The sequence below is a fragment of the Oryzias melastigma genome, linkage group LG7, assembly GCF_002922805.2.
Source record: "Oryzias melastigma strain HK-1 linkage group LG7, ASM292280v2, whole genome shotgun sequence".
In the NCBI taxonomy this organism is placed as follows: Eukaryota; Metazoa; Chordata; class Actinopteri; order Beloniformes; family Adrianichthyidae; genus Oryzias; species Oryzias melastigma.
In genome coordinates this window covers 21,115,496-21,133,686 of record NC_050518.1, presented here as the reverse complement: position 1 = coordinate 21,133,686, position 18,191 = coordinate 21,115,496, and the positions used below count along the sequence as shown (strand labels likewise).

Here is an 18,191-nt window from a genome sequence, read left to right as displayed (position 1 = left end):
TTTAGAAGACCACCGGACACATAGTTGGAGATTACAGTGCCACTAATAGAGGAAAAATGTTTGTTGAATGCATTAGAAATGTTGATTTGAATTACAATAAACAAAGTATTACACTGAAACTCTTCAGGTTTTCTGTCTGAGCAGACACTTCAGTCCTCATAACCGTCATGTTGAGGCTAATCAAAGGATTTAAAAGCTCAATTAAAAAGCACAAAAATTGTTTAACCAAATAAGCCTTGCATTCCTTTCAGATGTGACTTTAAAGAACTTTGTTTTTATAGTTTTTTAGTCAATGAGGAAAACTTTTACAGCTTATACTGCAGGAAAACTGCGCTTCAGTTTAAAGCTTGCAGTGCATTCCAGAAGTAATAAAATTTTAATTTATTTTAACTTGACACCAGAAATGAGTGAAGGAAAACCTCCAGAAACAAAGTATGAGCAACTCTACAGACCAAACACAGGAATACGAACACAGAGATGCATAGAAAGTCGTCTGTCAGGCTCAAACTACCTCACCTGTTTGCTAACATAAAGTCAGTTTGAGGATTAGATTTTCTTTCAGACGTTTTCTTTTTTTTTACTAAAAACATAAAACTCTGCAAAAAAAAAAGTGCCTGTGCAGTCTCTGTTGTCATGGTTACAATAAAGCCAGAATGAGTCACTGTTTGACTCATGAAAATACTGTCAAACCAAAGTGACAAAAGTGCAGTAATTCACCTTAGAGCTAAAAAGTATTCTAAAAGATAAAATCATTATAAAAGTACAGAAATGAATGAATAAAAGTAGAATCTAACAAACAGGTTTTTCTTCGGGTTTGAAGCTCCAGTTCAGGATTCATACGTACAGCTCTGCATCATCTCTGTGAGCGTCTCCACCGCTGCTTTCTCCGCGCTGTCGAAGCCGCACTCAGTCAGCAGGGCGCTGACCACAACCTGCAGGGTGCGGCGCCGGGCCAGGTGGTAGTTCTCTGCTGGGCTGGACGCTGCTTTGGCTCCAGATCCACGCTAAGAAAAAGAATAAAGACAACTTAAATGTATTGGCAAACATTTTAAATATAAGACGAATAGATCTACTTGATCATAAGACAGTCGTCTGCACTTTTTCCTTTTATTCTTGCTAACAATCTCGTCCCACAAAACTGTCCATTCCAACCTGCTTCCACACACCTCTTCATCTCTTTCCCACTGTTAGTTGATCTGGACTGTGATACTAGAAGTCCTCCACTTTCCTCTGTTCCCTGAACACTCACTTGAGCTCCTCTCCTTCATTCCTCTCCTTTCCAGAGCTCCACCCCTCTAAATCTTCCTCCACCTCCTTCCTACTCTCACTATAGATCACAATGTCATCTGCAAACGTAATGGTCTGCAGATATTCCCATCTAAGCTCATCTGTCAGCCTGTCCATCACCATGGCAACAAGAAGATTTTATTTATAGTGTGATTATTTGTAGTGAAATACTGTTGTTTTATACATATTTACAAAGCTTTTCTTCATAGCAATTTTTTCTAAAAATGTTTAGATTTAATTAATAAATTAGTGGTTAATTAATAGTGCAGACAAGACACGGGAGGTAGTGCATCATGTTTTTTTTTCTATTTTAAAGACTCAGCAAACCAAATTACAATCATTTTTTTAAAACAAGTTCAATTAAAAATGAATTTTCGCATCTTCCATATCTTGATGAAACATATTTTAAGTTATAGTTCCATTAGAAAGTAAATATACAGTGAAAATATTGCGTTTCCTTCATTTTTTGAAACAAAGTCAGAATAAAATGATGTCTAACCCCTTTTGTATTTAGAATGTTGTCATAGTGACCTCGTATTCTAGCTCCTGAACCTCCAACGTTCCCCCCTCTGTATCCTGACATAGAGTTTCTCTAGATCTAAAGACAAGCATCTTCTTTCATCCGCTCTCAGTTCTTCTTCAAAAGCGTCTTCCTTAAAATGAATCCATACCAATGCTCACAAATGTTCCTTTCTAGCATCAGCATGGCACTTCATTATGATCAATCAGTTGTATTCCTCTGTTATTTCTACAAATCAGCAGCTACTTAAAATAGAAAACATTAATTAAAAACTCAAAGCAAAAGCAAAGCTCTTAAGTTTATCATTAACAAAAAAATTAAAGTAAAAAAAATCTGCAGCAGCTGCTTGTGTTTGCAGTTTCTAAGAAAGACAGAAACCGTGCAGGTGGTTTTGTTTAAAGGGCAAAAACAAAAAAACAAACAAAAAAAACTACTTATGTGAGCTGGGGGGTAACAACGTGAATCACAACCTTAAGGAGGTTTATAAACTAAAAACCTGATTGATTGTCAAGAATAGCATCTTAAACACAGCAGTTAAACTAAAGTACATACAAATTAAGATCGTTTATTTTATTACACAAACGCTATGGTTTAGCCCGTCTGTAATGCCGTGCTTAAATCTAACAAAATCACGGCCAATTTGTCCAGTTATAACATCTCTTGAGTAAATCATTATTATGACATGATGAACACATGCTTTTGGTTAGCCATATATCCCGTCAGAACCAATGGTCTCTACATGATTACAATCGTTAGCACGTTGCAACTAATTTCTACAGTTAGCTAGCTAAGCTAGTCGCTAAAAATACATTTGAGTATATTCATACTACCAATTCTTATCATTTTAGCCACTAAATCCACGGTAAAACCTGACAGCACTCAGATGTGGCAGCTAGCTTCCCGATGCAAAGCTGCAGCACTTTACGGCAAACACGAACGCTTTTCTTACCCCGCTGGAGTTTAATGAGCCTCCCGACGTCACGGCGGCATCCGCCATCGAAAATGCCTTCGGAAATATATCCTTTCGGGCGTGAAATTGACTAAATAAATAAGATTTGTACGCTTTCGGAGCAGTTAGCCACTGCTGGTAAATAATTTGTACATTTATGACGACACTTCCGCCAGGTAGCCGGAAACGTGTGAATTTCTTGTGTTTACTCTGCCCCCTAGCGTTCGCTTACAGTACTGCGTTTATTGACATCTTAATGTTTACAGTGTTCACTCACCGACTAAAGGAGGGAAAGTAAATGACTTTATAGCAAAAACAATATAAAACGAATACAAATATCTGTCTTTTTTGTGTGTTTGATTAAATGTAACAAAATTTTTTTTTCAAAAAAGTGAGAAAAAAATTAAGAGAGCATCATAGATTTTGTTGTGATTTTCAAGTAAAAAAAACACAATTTATTTCAAACTTGCTGCATATACATTCATTTAGTTCTTTGATCTACAAATACTTGATGCTATCAAAACAACTAGTTCAATTTCTGATGATTTTCAGTGCAGGAGCAGCAAACGTGCGTCTATAATCTAGTGGTTAGCACTTTATTAAAACACACAATAAATTGAATGTGTACACAATCCCATTTGCTCCACCAACAAATCATCAGATCTGACCCATGTAGGAATCTGCTGCCCAGCAGCCTGAGGTCACTGTATCCTGTAGTTTTCAGTGTATTACCTCATCTGATGTTCTCTGTCAACAAAATCAGTAGAAACCACTTTTAACCAAAAGTAAAATAAATTAGAAAAGCATAAAAAAGGTGCAGTTTGCTATTGTTTGTGTCTGCAGTGTCCATTTCCCTGAAGGCAAGAGTCTCTTTAGGAAGCATGTAGGCGAGTGGCTGAGCTTCTCCGTGTGACTGTGCCCAGACGCTTGGGCTTGGCCTCTGGCACCACCATGCTCAGCATGTCCTCAGCTTCCGTGTGGATCTGCACATGATGGGATTTCAGCAGCAGCTTCTCCCTTCTCTTCGTGTCCATGAAAAGCTCTGTGGTCTGTTTGCCCTCAGCGGGGCCGTCCCCGGAAAAGGGCAGGAGAATCATTTCCACCACTCCGCCGACCATTCCGAGCAGGGTCAGCGCGGAGCCCAGCACGTAGATCTTCACCATGCTCCTGCTGGGCCCCTGCCGCAGCACCTCCTTCATAAACGGGACGAGGTCTCCACTGTTTTCCATGATGGCTCTACAGAAAGAAAAGATAAGATTTTACTTAGATATTGTGTCCGTTTTTAAAATCAAAGTCATTTAGGTCTGGACTCACCTTAAAGAGCTTCCCAAAGAGTTCAGTTTTTTCTGTGTGTTCAGGACAGTCGTAGTATACATGGGCAGACACCTCAATTTAAGGAGAGGCAGAGACAAGACAACTCCCACAGTAGACAACACTCATGCATATTCATGAGTGTACTGTTCTGCTATTTTATGGATTAACACTTGTTTTGGGTTAAAGGGCAGGAGTTTGTGGGACAAGGAGTGAGACAGTTTTTTCCTTATAGTGAGTATGTGACATCATCTGTTGCCCAACAGATCCAGTAAACATATAACAACGTGCCAGAAACCATGACTCACGTTGGTTGTGTTTATGACTTGTAATAATCCACAATGTTCCCAGTGTGTATGGAATTTTTTTTTCCACAGGAGTGGAAAAATAGCCCCAAATAAAGTGTACTACAAGTATATTTTGCCTTTACTAAAGTGAGGCTGTATCCTTGAAGTTGGCTTTTTTCTACTATGTATATATTATTAACTTGAAATGTTCCAAATTACTCTGAAGAAGTATTCAGTTAGTATACTTCCTACACTACACATAAATGGTTTATAGTATACTTGCTATACTTTTACCCAAGTATAGTTAATGAAGTACAGTTTAAATACAACTTTTTGCAAAGAGAAGTTTTTGGAATCAAGCTGTTATGAGGTATTTTTTACACAAGGTAAGCTCAAATATGGTTGTGGGATATATAACATAGGTTTTAGATATAGATATATATTAATTCTGAGCTATTTAATCTTTTTATTATGTCAACCCAACTTGATTTATTTTAAAATTATTTTCAACACCAAATCAGTAGATAAACAATTTGAATAAGTTATTAACTGAGGAAAATAATCATAAACTAAATTTAAAAAAATAGTATTCTTTTTGTCAAAAACAACATAAATGTCATGTTAATTTCTGATCTTTATTGTTTTTTATTTAAAACCTGAGTAAAAAGTTTATTAGATTAAAAAAGAGACTGAACATGAACAGGATTGACCAAAATGTGTGTAGCAACACAGAAAATGAAACATTTTACTAAATATGATTTATTTTTATATATAAGATCAGGAGAAGCGCCTCGTTTTTTCTTCTTCTGTGGTTTTTGGAGAGATCAAAAGCAGTGTTGGTGCCCCCTGTAGGTAGCCGTTGGAATTGTATTTTATTATTTCACTCTACTACTTAAAAATATGTTTTAGTCATCATTTCTTGATTAAATCTTATGCAAAATGTCAATTGTGCTTTAAATAACACACTGATTGGTGATAATTATAGTTGTTGTTAGTACTATCAAGGAGTGGGTTCTCCTCGGGGGTTTGGTCCCTCCTAAGGCGCCTCCAATGATCCTCATCAGGAGATATGTGTCCACGCGGATGATACGCGCGTGCAGATGCCTCGTTTGACAGCATGGAAGGCCTGTTATTATTGAGCAGGGGGAGATGAGGAGCAAAGGTTCAGATCTGCGCCGCAGTCATGCAGCTCGCGGCTGCCCCGCTCCTGCAGGCCGGCGACGCCGCGCGACTCGGACGTGAGTCTGTTGTGCCCGAACTCTTTGGCCCGGACCTTTGACCCAAATCCTGCGCCGCAAGTAGAGGCGCGGGTGAAGTCAGTGAGTTGGGAAATGTGTCTGATCTTTGCCACGGAGAGACGTGTCATGAGCGCTCGGTGAAAACGAGCGCACGTGAGAGCTCGGTCAGCAGACAGCACGCGCTCTTTACCCCGGCACAGCCTGTCTGAGGACCCGACGGTCCTGGGAGAGCAGCCTTCCCGCGCGGCGCACTGCTAATGCTAATGAACCGGGCGCGCGCGCGCGCTCCTAAATCAGAGATGCTAAGCTACACAAAACAATTAAACAAATAAAGTTTTTTTTATATTATTCTTTATTTTTTATGTCTGGAAAAATGCACAAAATACTTTGCAAGGTGGAAATAAGCAAACATTTGACCTTTTCTTTCATTTTTTTTAAACATTGAACCCTGCAAAAATTTAAAAAATAAAATCAGGGAATTTCCACATCTTCAGGAAGAAATGATCTTATTTCCAGTGTTTAAACGTCTTCTTTAGGAAGCTTAACATGATTGGAATTAAGAAAACGATAAGGATTGACTTATCTGTTGAAAAATTTGGTTACATTTTTTTAATTAATTTTCTTCCTATTCACTTGCTTTTCTTACATTTTAACAATTTCTTTTATGATTTTGTAGTACATAAAATCACCTGTTTCCTCCTAAAAGCATTTTAAGCTAGGTCATTCGGCTTAAACTGTTTTTGTTATGCATAATGTTGTAAATTAAGTTTATTCAAAAAACCCTAAAAAACCCTCATGTTAGCATAGTTAGCAAACCTTTTGCTCCAGTAAACCAAAGCTAGTCATCAGTTAGGCAAAAGTCATGAATTACTTCACAGAGCTTTTGCTCCATCTCGACCGAGCTGATGTTCTTTCACCTTTGAGACAAACAGAAATATTCTTTATTGATGTTAGCTTTCTTGTAAATAATTAAAAAAAAGTTGGAAGCTTTTCTAGTCTGATGAACTGTCCAGGATGTAGCCTTCCTTTGCCCTTTGCTGGCTAGGTTCCATCAACCTAGTAAACACCAAACAGAGAACAAAGCAGGTTTAGAAGCTTTTAACTTGATAAAACTGAGTTTATTTTATTACATTTTAAAAATGTATCTTATATCCATTATTTTTTTCCCCTGGATTCTGTTGGCAAACATCACAGATCAAAGGAGAGCCAAAAGGATACAGTAAGAAAAGTTCTGTGCATTTCAAATTTGAAAGTCTCTGTTTTTTTCTACAGCTTCATACAGGATCCAACAACAAATAAACTATAGATCAACTTCAAATAAAGACAAATTTTAAAAATGGTTATTGAGGTGCAGGAAATAGACTCCAGTCAAAAGGACTGGCCAAATCTAGGCCTCATTTTTTACAGTTCAGACATCTGTGTCATGTAAAAGATTATAGTTTGAGCGTTACACATTTGAGGATTTTAGGCATTCACCATCACTTTCCTTTTTCAGCAGATTTGATTTTTTAAAGACTTTTTAGACACAAACACACTTAATGCAGTAGATTGCAATACTTTTTGGTGTGTCATCAAATAGTTATAAAACATCTTAAATGTAAAGAATTAGAATTTTCAGTCAATTTTTTGCACTAACGTATAGCAGGGACAAGCTGGCGACTCTGTGACCCCAAAAGGGATACAGCTGGTTAAGAAAATAGATGGATGGATGGCAGTTAAAAACACAAAAATCAGGTTTCATTAAGACATTTCTTTCTTTGTGATGTAGTACAAACAAATGCAATCTCTTTGGAAAATAATAAACTGCATCCACTGCAGCTTGTGGTTGAATTCATGATGGTTCCATAACAGCCAAACATTTCAAAGTATTAGCTCTCAGTAGCGTGTGTTTTACTCTGCAGCGCAGACTTCCAAAAGTCATTGATTGTATCACCCTGATTGCAGAGTCCACAACGTTCCTCTTTGAGCAACTCATTTCTGGGCATTGGTGCTGGCAGCTGCAGGGAAAAGGCCAGGACTGTTCCAAGACCTTTACCCCACATTTCTATCCTCATCTTTCAATTGACAGTTTGTCTCCGAGCCGGGCTCTACCAGGTCAGCCATGTCACGTCTGAGGGGGGTGAGAGCCGCCTATGTGGAGTCTGGATGTGAAAAGTCTTTCAGCCGGAGCTCAGGGGCACCGTGTGTGTTTGTGTCTCTGAAGTTTCAAAGAGATTAACCGCAAACATGGCAGTTTCTCACATTTACAGGAACGCAGAACATATTGTGTTTCAGCAGAACGGACATGCATTAAACACAAGCATAAATCTGTATTTTATATTTGTGAGAAAACCATATGAGACACCCTAAAGAATCTAAAACTTACTGTATGTCCCGTAACTGAACGCTTCCTGTAATTCTCGCCGTCTTAAACCCCAACGCTGTGAAACCTTTGACTCTCGTTAATCCCGACTGTCTGGACACCAGAGTGGAGCGTAATCTACTGACGCACAATCTGCTAATTATCCTATACAGTTCGGTTTAAGTGGGGACACTAAGTCAGGTCACAGACCCAGACGAGTAGGTGTTAGATTTTTTTTGGCTTAAGTTACAAGAAAATGTAAAAAAAAAAAAATCTAAAGATTTAGGAAAATTTGACATCAGAAAACTCAAAAATATATATTAATGTAAATAAATGAAGACAAAAGGTGTACAGATGTAATATGTTTTTTTTTTTTTACATGTAACTTAAGCCAGTATAAAAAAAAAGATCTTCAATTTCTCTTTTTCTTTCTGTATATCCATTTAGTAGCACAATGCCAAAGTGTCTTTGGGCAAGACTTAACCCTACGGTGATCCTGGTGGTTACAGGTTGGTGTCATTGACTGTATAACGAGCTGGTATGAGTGGTCCCTCCCCCCTTGCGTTCCAAACAAGTACATGCTAGTCCCAAAAAGCCAAAATCCCATCGACTTCTTTAGAGCAATAAACAGCTATTACTCAGTCATTATTTGTCAGAATAACCATTATTGCTTTGATACCTTTTTTGTAACATATTGCTAATCATTTCTTTTTTCATATTTTTTATTTATTGCAAGTTGTTCAAGTTATAAACTGACCAATCAGACGCTTCCATAAAAGTGTGTGGTCTCGCGTTGAAAATCCAAAAGGGTTGTGGCCTTCCAACATGCTCACTCCTGATTGGTGAGAGTGGTTGCTATAGAAACAATTGCTATATCCGAATCCCCTCCCCTACCTACTCACTATATAGTCCGTTCAACATTTTCTAGTACTATTCGAATCTACAATTCCAAAATTGAGTGCATCAGAAATTTCCAACAAGTCTTTGCGAAAAACATGCGTTATTCGATGCTCTCTACAATGGCGAATTTAGACCATAATGCATAGCGGTCGAACAACTTATGCGAAAAAAACTAATTTAAATGTAATTTTTTTTAAATAAACCATCCACATCTTTATCACCAGATCACAGTGGAGTCACAAACAGACATTGCGAAATATAATTATTGACTCAATTTTCACTTCGTGAAATCAGTGATGTCATAACCGGCGTTTAGCAAAGCAAAAGTAAAGTAGTGAGCATGGTGTCTGGATTGCTTTTAAAATCCAGGGCACTAGCTAGTCATTCGCTATGTAGTTTTTAGTAGTTAGGGATTAAGATGGGAATTCATACATAGCCAATGACTCAGATTGAGTCTGACCAATCACAGCTTACTGACGTCTGATTACAAAATGGCGACGTCAGTATCACAAAAAATGGCGACTGAATTAACATTTGTTTGGAGCCGGAAGTAAGGCGTTTTCCATGGATAATATCACACTAACTCACAAAAAAAGATATTTGCAATAATGACACCACTCTGCAAAGAAAATAATTTTAGTGAATTAGAAGTTCATGTGGTTACTTCAGATAAAAACAAAAAAATGCCATTCAGATTTTTTTTCATAAACTTTATTTCTAGACACAGAATCCCAGCTTACATGAAAACAGTATCTGTTCATGCATCAACACAAAGCTGCCACGCCTGTGGAGGGTACAAACGCTTTGTGATTCACTTCCAGCACACGAAAACACAATATCTATTGATGTCGATTGTATTGATGTCGTGTCAAACTACATATGACATTGAAAGAATGGCATTTGCATGGTGCAAATAAATCAGTCAAATCGTCTGCTACAATCACAAAAAGATGCTTATTGACAGCAGAAAAAAGCACACATTCACTGATTGGCCTCATAGTAACACTTTACATCAGCTGAAGAACAATAATTTTATTTTTATTTATTTTTTATATTCTGTAATATTCTAAAAAAAAATTAAAGTGCAATAACTGTTTTTATTTTTTGTCTTTCTTAAGCAAATTACTAAAAAATAAAGTGCAAAATGCTTGAATAAATCCAACACACTCTGAGTTATAATAAAAAAATAAATACATAATATAGCATTAAAAAAAAAATTAAAGCTTTTTAAAGAAGAGAGCTCAGGGTCCCCCTTACCCCGAGCCTAGCAGCAGGTGAGCCCGTCATAACTCTTGGAATAAGCTCTGAAAGTGAGAGTTTCGGTTGAATGAATGACTGTGTGTGAGTTGGTTAGGAGGGTTCGTAGGCACTCTCTCCGGAACAGAAGTCCTGTCAACTGCTGGCTCCACTGAAGGCTCAGCCGCCTCTTCCTGTGCCACAAATGCAGCTGGATGCCGGGTCGCAACACCAGCACTGACCTGCAGAGGGCAGCAACACATGATGCATGAGTATCTGCAAGCAGCTAAAAACAACAGAAAGCGTGGAATGACGCTAGTTGTGTTAACGGTTGGAAAGTTACAGTAAATCAAAGAACATTTCTACACTTTGTTCTAGTCACAGAAAACGTCACATGGCCAAAGCTGAGTCCCTGATTGGTTGATGCGCTACGCCCGGCGCAGAAATCGCACCGCGGCAAATTGCGTCTTTACATTGATTTAATATTAAAACTTGACGCCTCTGCCGCGCTGGCTGGGTTTACTGTGAATGCACCATTAAAGGGTTAAAGACCCGCTCTGGTGAAAAGGATGGGGTTTTTTGATCATGGGTGACATGGAGCTTAAAATGGCATTTCTGGGTTTTTTTTTTTTTTTCAAATCGTTGTGAAAATATGATTGGCCAGTCCAAACCTCAGAGTGGGACTTTAAATCAGCTCAGTGGCCTTGTGGGAGAGGGTCCGCCCTGAGACTGGAAGGTCGTGGGTTAAAAACCCGGCTAAATCATACCAAAGACTCTAAAAATGTCTCCCAGCTTGACACTCGGCATTAAGGGGTTGGATCGAGGGTTAAACCACCAAATGGTTCCTGAGAGCGGCTGTGTCTCCAGCTCACCGCTCCCTCAGGGGATGGGTCAAACACGGAATCTGACAAATAATGGGACTTTAGCCAAAATCTGACTTTTGAAACCTACCAAGTAAAAAACTTTTTTTTCTTCTTTTCACATTTCACATGATGGCACAAACTCCAGTCTGCAAAGGTCTCCCGTTGTGATTCTTCGTGTACCTGAAAGCGGAACAGAACATCAGAATCATGCATCCAAAGGTGCATGCACTCAGGAGGTTTGACGGTGACGGTACGAACCCGTTGAGGTTGGCCGGCTCTGAGTGGTACGCGTGCTTTCCCTGCTCAGCCATGGAGGGTGCGTGGTGAGTGTCGGTTTGGCTCTGACTGGCCTGCAGCGGGTGGACGTGGCTCTTTAGGTCGACGTGGCTCGTGGGCAGGGACATGTGGTGTGTCCCTTTCTCGCCCGCCTCGGCGGCCCTGGGCTCCGCCTTGTCCTGGTGTTTACGGTTTTTCGTGGGGGAAGAGACGTCGACTATTTTGATGTCTGGGATGCTGGTCTGCCTCAGAAGCAGGTCGGTGTGAGCGAGCTTCAGCTTCTTCATGTGGTTGATGGCGACGGCTGCGTTGTAAGCTTGCTAGAACATAGAGAAAACAGAAGGCACCATCTTTAGCCATGGTGACAACTAGAGGATTTTGGAGAAACTCTGGTGACAGTTTTGTCCTCAATCTAGATCAGGGACAGTCAACTCCAGGCCTCGAGGGCCGCAGTGTCTGCATGATTTCCAAATATCCAAGCCCTACTCATGACTGATTACCTGGTTCAGGTGTGTCCAGCCAATTAGAACATGCTAGAACAGGGTATGTTGGAAAACATGCAGGAATGCGGCTTTCAAGGCCTGGAGTTGGCTATCACTGATCTAGTTTATTAGGGTAATTTATCTTTAGCTGCAGATATTGAACCCTAGAACATTGGAGATGTCGCAGACGTTCTTTGACATATCGTAACTCTTCAACAATTTACACGATCAACAGCTGATTCTATTGCCTTTCCATCGATATGCAATACAATGTGTTGTTTTGCACTGATACACCTAAAGACACAAAGCTGCTTTTCTCTACTTCAAAATCTGCTGGAAATTACGTTAATTGCGTAAAAAGTTAAAGAGTTACGATAGCGTAAAGCCCCAGTGTTAAAGGGTTAACAAGCTTAGCATTCTAGTCAAGGATAAAGTGTGGACTGACCTTCCACTTGGTCTGAGCAAAGTTCTTCTGGATCTGGATGCTGACAGAGTAGTAGATGTCGTTGCTGCGGGCGGTCTTTCCAATAATCCTGTAAAAACAGAAACAAAACTTTAACCTGGATGAACTAAATCTTTTTTTCCCTAGGTCTGCTTAATTACTAAAATGGATAACATCCATATTCATGCTAAATGAAAGATGAAGATCTTTGCAAAAACTAGAAAAATCTGGAAAAAAGCCTTTTGAAAATAATTTCCTTCTTGTACTGGGAAAAGTATGGTGCTCTGGGGTTCTGTTCTCTATTCTCATTTACTCCACCTCTCCTGTATTCTTAATATTCTTTTGTTCCTTGTGCTTCTGTTTGGTGCAGTGTGATTCACGTGTTGTTACGCTTTCTCACGGGAGAGATTTAAGATCCCAGGTGGATTGCCCGTGCTCCTGTTCTTGGCCGTGGACCTCGCCTCAGAGTGGGAGAGATTTCTGGTGGATCCTCTGTCCTCCTGCTCTTGGCCGTGGACCTCGCCTCTGGCTTGTCTTGGCTGTGGACCTCAACCCCACCTGCCCCCCAGTCCTAACTCTATTCAAATACCTAGTTGTAGAGTTAGATAAGCTAATTCTTCTTTAATAGTCCTGGAAAATCGCCTGTCCGTCCTGGGAGAGGATCTCTCCATTTTGTTTTTGGAGTTTTTCCGTACCGAGAAGGAGGGCTTAAGGAAAGGGATAACTATAGTAGTTTTATTTAGTCTTTTTAGTTTAGTTTAGCAATCAGCTATTGTTTATATTTTATGGCCAACCTTCTGCTTCTGTACAGTAACTGTCATAAAGCCCAATGAGGCAATGGTTTTGTGATATTGGGCAATATAAATAAAATTGAAATATTTATTTATGGGTGTTTTTCTTCTTACCATGGATGTCTGAGAGCTTGATCTGTGCTGTAACGCATGCTAGGACTCTTCTGCATCATGTTCCGTATGAAATCTTTGGCTGGAGATAAAGAAACAACAATTTAGGAATGAGACTGTGTATCGTTGATACTCAACAGACCTGTGTGGTACTTTGTGTATTTACCAGATTCAGATATTTCATCCCAGAAAGGCGAGTCAAACTCGTACTCGGCCTTCATGATCTTGGAGAAGAGTTTAGTCTCGCTCTCTTCGTAGAATGGAGGATATCCACAGAGTCTGCAATGACACAAAACTGATGATTAAGACAGGGTAGAGCACTCAGACAGGTACTTTTTTCCCCCAATTCTGGTACTTTGAAGACTTGCTTTGTACTTGCCCTGCCATACTCAAGACATGTGTTGTTGTCTGTGCTCAGAATAACAACTGAATGTAGAATTTGTGCTGAAATGTGGTATTTGTCTTGTTGTAAAAGGATAAAATATTCTTAAAGAGAAGAAGGAATCTGAGAAAACTAACAAATTTGGTTTTACTGCTTTTGTTGCCACAGGTTACTGACAATTGTTGCACAAATGAGATGTTAAAGCACATACAGACTGAGGTATAGCTATGCAAGTCGAAGGCCACATGTTCCTGTGATTCAGGAAAGATTAAAAAAATCTAATTTTGTTTCATTTTGAGCATTAAGACTCTTCTAAAGAACCCGAAATGACCAAAATCATTGTGTTTGTGTCATTTTGGCCAGCAGTGTTAAGAATATCTAGATTATTACAGACTCAAGGCCCATTTGTCACAAGAAACAAAAAAAAAAGACTTCAGAATATAAAAATAATTCATGATAATTCTAGTATAAAAAACAATAAAAAAAATGACATAAAATTAACAAGTATCATAAACCTAAAAAGCTAAATTAATTGCCCACTTTATAAACTTAAAAGTTTAAAAGAGACGACCACACTGAAACCTCCAAATTGCAGACTGGTATCTAAAAGTCCTGCTCCTTACATTGGTGGAATTAAAATGATTTTGTTATTTGAAGCATTAAGACGATAAATGCTGATGCAATTTGAGGCTAATTTTACTTTGCAGCCAAAATAAACACTAATCCAATTTGACCAGACTTAGATTCAAACCCTATGAGTTTAGTTTTATAGATGTTATCTATCTATCACTATCTTATCTTTTCATATTTAGGGCAACTTGATTTAGCAACACACTATAAGCTGAAATCTGTAATTTTAACTCACAATAAAGAAACAATTTGGAACTTACAAGATGTAGGTGATGACTCCAATCGACCAGCAGTCTACTGCCTTGCTGTAGGGCTTCTGGGCAAGAACCTCAGGGGCTGTAAAGGAATTCAGAAAGGGAAATCTTTACAAATGTGTAAGAAAAGATGGAAAAGAATGTGTGGTTTGGGTGTTTTAGCTGATAAATGTCCATGTGGAAGACAGTTCTATCCTCACCGACGTATCCTGGGGTGCCGCAGGCTGTGGACATGATCCCCGTGTCCGTCATCTTTGACAGTCCAAAGTCACTGATCATGATCTTGGAGTCCTCGTCCTGACTGTAGTACAGAATGTTTTCTGGCTGCAGAGACAACAGAGCTGCTCACACTTCTAGTCCAGCGTGACCGGCTCTCTATTCACTTTGTGCTACCTTCTTCATCAAGTTATAAGAGCAGAATCAAAATAGCACAATAATGTAAAAAGAAAAAAAAAACCAAAACTTTACATCTAATGACATAATTACACGAAGAAAAATTTTTTTTGATATTATTTGTACTAGTCCCATTAGCAGCTCAACTAGCTCAAGCTAAGCTACACTTTTAGCTTAACTCAGATGTTTGATGTTTTTATAGTTTCATTTGAATTAACAAAATATATATTTTTAATCTTTTTGATTGTTTTCAGGCTTTAGTAGCATTATAAAGTGTCAGAATGTACCATGAGCTAAATGTTTCATATTTAGATCAGCTCTTTAGACTCTTCAGCTTCATGCAAAAAATACAGTTTTACAAATAAAAATATATTTTTAAGTGAATAATTTTTGATAAAGATGGTTGTTTTGTTGTCAATTGACAGAGACTGCCATATTTATGTTTAGCTAAGCATTAGCTTGTTGTTAGCAAACGGTTTGTGTTCTGCCAATTAGCTTCGACTTTTATAGTCATTCTTCTGCAATTATAATTTCAAAATAATTAATATTTATCCCTGTAAATAATTTTTACATTTATGGTTTAATATTCAAGATAACATGTAGCGCAAATAGTTAAAAAGTGTATTGAAAAGCATAAACATCCAATTTATCACTGTAATCTGGTTAGCAATTTTTAGGGAGATTTATATAAATGGATTTGAACAAAAAATACAATTCAGTTATTTACATGTTGTATTGACAAAGAAAAGAAAATTAGGTTTTTATTCAACAATTTAGTTTTTTTATTTACAAATGTTAATTTTTGAAATAGTCCCAATTTTTATTATGTTTTACAAATGAGTTTAATCTTTTTATTTTATCTCAACATTTTTTTTTATTAGAATGCTATGACTGATGGAATTTTTCCTTACCCTTTGATTTATAGATAATCTTAGTTAGGGTTGCTTATATATTGATTCCTTTCAATTTAATTTAGATTTCCGAGTACAGTTAAATTTTTCCCTTTTTTATTTATATATGTTTTAATTTTTTCTTTCATGTACATAATTTGGTTTATGTTATAATCTTCTTCTCTTTTACTGAGGCTTAAATTGAACTCATTTTGTCTTCACATGTATACATATATAATGCTTTTGTAATGCCTACAATCTATTGCCAGTAGAGAAATAATAATAAAAAAAAAACTACAAAACCTGTCAAGAAAAAAAGTCCTTTGCCATAATACATTTGTAAGTGTTTATCCACGTAAAAAACATTTTAGAATGAAGCAGAAATTTCTGTGAAAATGTTTGTGGAAAATATAAATGTGTTATGAATTTATATTGATTCTTTTAAGATATGGTTAATTAAATTCAATTGAAACATAAAATGTATAAAACAGCCTTTAATTTGTGTGGGTCAAGCTGATTCCTACTGTGGTGTTTTGTAATAGGCTGCTGCTGTTACTACTGCCACCACTAGATGGTGCTGTTGACGTGTAGGATGTGATTGAGTTACAGAGTAAAGCAGAGACTGCTCTCACACCATAAAACCTGGTCCCTGTCGTTCACTACACATTAACCCACGCTAATGTAGCTCCGCACAACATCCCATAATGCTCCAAGACCCACCTTGAGGTCGCGATGCACGATGCCGTTTTGGTGCAGATAGCTGACGGCCTGCAGCACCTGCTGAATCACCCTGCTGGCATCTTTCTCCGAGTACATCCCTCGGTCCAGAATACGGTCAAAGAGCTCACCCCCTGAAACACTGAACAAGAGATCCAAACATTTAAATAAAAAACTACAATTTAACTTTATTTATGACGTTAGAAATACTCACAGTTCCATGATGAGGTAGTAATGAGTTCGGCTTTCATAGAAATCCTCCATCCCAACTACATTCTCATGTTTGATTCTGTATTCAAACAAAAACACAAAGTTTTTAACTTAACTCTATGTTCAAAGGATAAAATCAAAATATTAAAAACTTACCTTCTGAGCACAGCCATCTCGTTCTCCAGGTTGATGTCCCTCTTCTTTTTCTTCTTGATGCACTTCATAGCAAAATTCTTGCCGGTCTTCCTCTCTCTGACCATGTAGACCTCTGAGAACGCCCCTCTGCTCACAAACACAAGGAAGCGGCGTCAATGGTAGCAGTGTGACTCATTTCCTGTGCTGCTTCGAAGCATCAAACCCATTAAATGAAAATTGTTTCTTTTATAAAGTAGGATTTCATCAGAACTGCTGTTGTGGTAGGTTTACATACGAATTACATGTATTACAGTTATTCTTTTATTAACCCACTTTTACTTTTGTTCCTTTCATTTTGAGTTCCTAAAGTCCCACTTTGATCATCTTTTCATCTATTTTTAAAGTGTTCCCAGTGGTTTTTCAACTATGATGATGCAGGTTTTTTTTTACCCAAAATCGATTAAAACTGTTGTTTTCTAGGACAAAGTTTCTGCAGAGTGGCAGGAGTTCATTAGAAATGCGGGCAGGACCGTTGGCATGGAGCAACCCCGCCCCCTTTCCCATCACCCATCAGTTTTTACACTCTCCTGCTATCTTACAGCCCCTCACACCTCCAACCTAAGTTTATTCGACTTCTCCTGATTCACAATGGTTTGAATAAATAAATAAATGTTCAGAAAAGCTTAATTTTATTTATATATATATATTTTCTTTATCATCAAAAACTGACACAAGAATCCCATTTTCCTCAGAGCTGTTCTTTGAACGTCCAGGACTTTAGCTGGATTGCTTTAACTTGTATAATCTGAAAGGTTCCTAATCCCAGATTCCTGGAACAACTTCTTGAGTTGTGACCTGTGTCTTAACTATTTGCATGTCAGAAGCTCTTTATTCCCATGCTATCTTCAGAACAGCCTGGTTGTTCCACCAGGTGGATTAGGGCCTTTATCCCTGACGCAATGGAAAGAGCAGCCGGCTGCGGCCTCCAGGCGGAGCCTGAGCATGTGCGGCAGGGAGGACAGGCGGCGGGGGCTTTTCTCATACATGGATGTACGGTGACCCACATTTCACAACTGATTGATTGGACTGTTTTACCCCCATAATTCTGATGGTAAAGCGACTTGAACACTAACAGTTTAGCTCCATTATCGTTGCTAAGGAACCACTGGGATGTAATTTGCTTTGATGAGTCCCGGTGGGTGAAACGAAGCGATCCGAGGTCCCTCCTGGACTCCCTTCACTTTGTTTTGACGGAAGGGAAACTCGCGCCTCAGAGACGACGTGAACGCTCAGAGGGTTTGCTCTTTTATGAATGGAGGCCTTCACAGGTGAGTCAGGCGGTGCAGTCACTGATCCTCTGAGTCAGTCTCAAATCTAAACCTGGCGCCTGACGTCTCACTGTTCATGTTTCCATCACACCCCGTCCTCTGTGTTTGGTTTTAAAAAGCCGTTTAGGGAAATAAAAAGTAATTGCTTCCGACTGACTGAGCTGTGGTGACGCTGTGAGCGCTGGAGGTCCTCGCCTCCGTAACAACCAATCATCCCG

The 18,191-nt window shown here is 38.6% G+C and overlaps 3 protein-coding genes across 3 annotated transcripts in view; all 3 read right to left on the bottom strand.

The window, feature by feature from the left end:
- The window catches only part of taf8 (TAF8 RNA polymerase II, TATA box binding protein (TBP)-associated factor), a 5,764-nt gene extending 2,819 nt beyond the window's left edge, over positions 1–2,945 (bottom strand). The window contains exons 1-2 of the mRNA XM_024293475.2: positions 2,757–2,945; positions 845–1,004 (exon numbers count right to left, since the gene is read on the bottom strand). Of these exons, the coding sequence (XP_024149243.1) occupies positions 845–1,004; positions 2,757–2,804 (208 nt within the window). The 5' untranslated portion in view covers positions 2,805–2,945. The remainder of the gene's footprint in view (positions 1–844; positions 1,005–2,756) is intronic.
- Positions 2,946–3,336: 391 nt separating this feature from the next.
- Positions 3,337–4,188, bottom strand: g0s2 (G0/G1 switch 2). The gene is made up of 2 exons (XM_036212878.1): positions 4,071–4,188; positions 3,337–3,992 (listed from the first exon to the last, which is right to left on the bottom strand). The coding sequence occupies exons 1-2, from the start codon at positions 4,130–4,132 to the stop codon at positions 3,629–3,631; spliced, it is 426 nt and encodes a 141-aa protein (XP_036068771.1). The 5' UTR covers positions 4,133–4,188; the 3' UTR covers positions 3,337–3,628.
- Positions 4,189–9,528: 5,340 nt separating this feature from the next.
- camk1gb (calcium/calmodulin-dependent protein kinase IGb) overlaps positions 9,529–18,191 on the bottom strand; it is a 14,709-nt gene continuing 6,046 nt past the window's right edge. The window contains exons 3-13 of the mRNA XM_024292077.2: positions 16,667–16,792; positions 16,515–16,589; positions 16,304–16,442; positions 14,501–14,624; positions 14,307–14,382; positions 13,201–13,313; positions 13,038–13,116; positions 12,136–12,223; positions 11,191–11,528; positions 11,021–11,112; positions 9,529–10,311 (exon numbers count right to left, since the gene is read on the bottom strand). Coding sequence (XP_024147845.1) covers positions 11,055–11,112; positions 11,191–11,528; positions 12,136–12,223; positions 13,038–13,116; positions 13,201–13,313; positions 14,307–14,382; positions 14,501–14,624; positions 16,304–16,442; positions 16,515–16,589; positions 16,667–16,792 — 1,216 coding nt within the window. The 3' untranslated portion in view covers positions 9,529–10,311; positions 11,021–11,054. The remainder of the gene's footprint in view (positions 10,312–11,020; positions 11,113–11,190; positions 11,529–12,135; positions 12,224–13,037; positions 13,117–13,200; positions 13,314–14,306; positions 14,383–14,500; positions 14,625–16,303; positions 16,443–16,514; positions 16,590–16,666; positions 16,793–18,191) is intronic.

Coding starts and splice junctions, on each gene's coding strand:
- g0s2 (XM_036212878.1), bottom strand. CDS start 4,132: ATGTATACTACGACTGTCCTGAACACACAGAAAAAACTGAACTCTTTG. Junction 3,993..4,070: donor TCTTTGGGAAGCTCTTTAAG/GTGAGTCCAGAC, acceptor TTCTTTCTGTAG/AGCCATCATGGAAAACAGTG.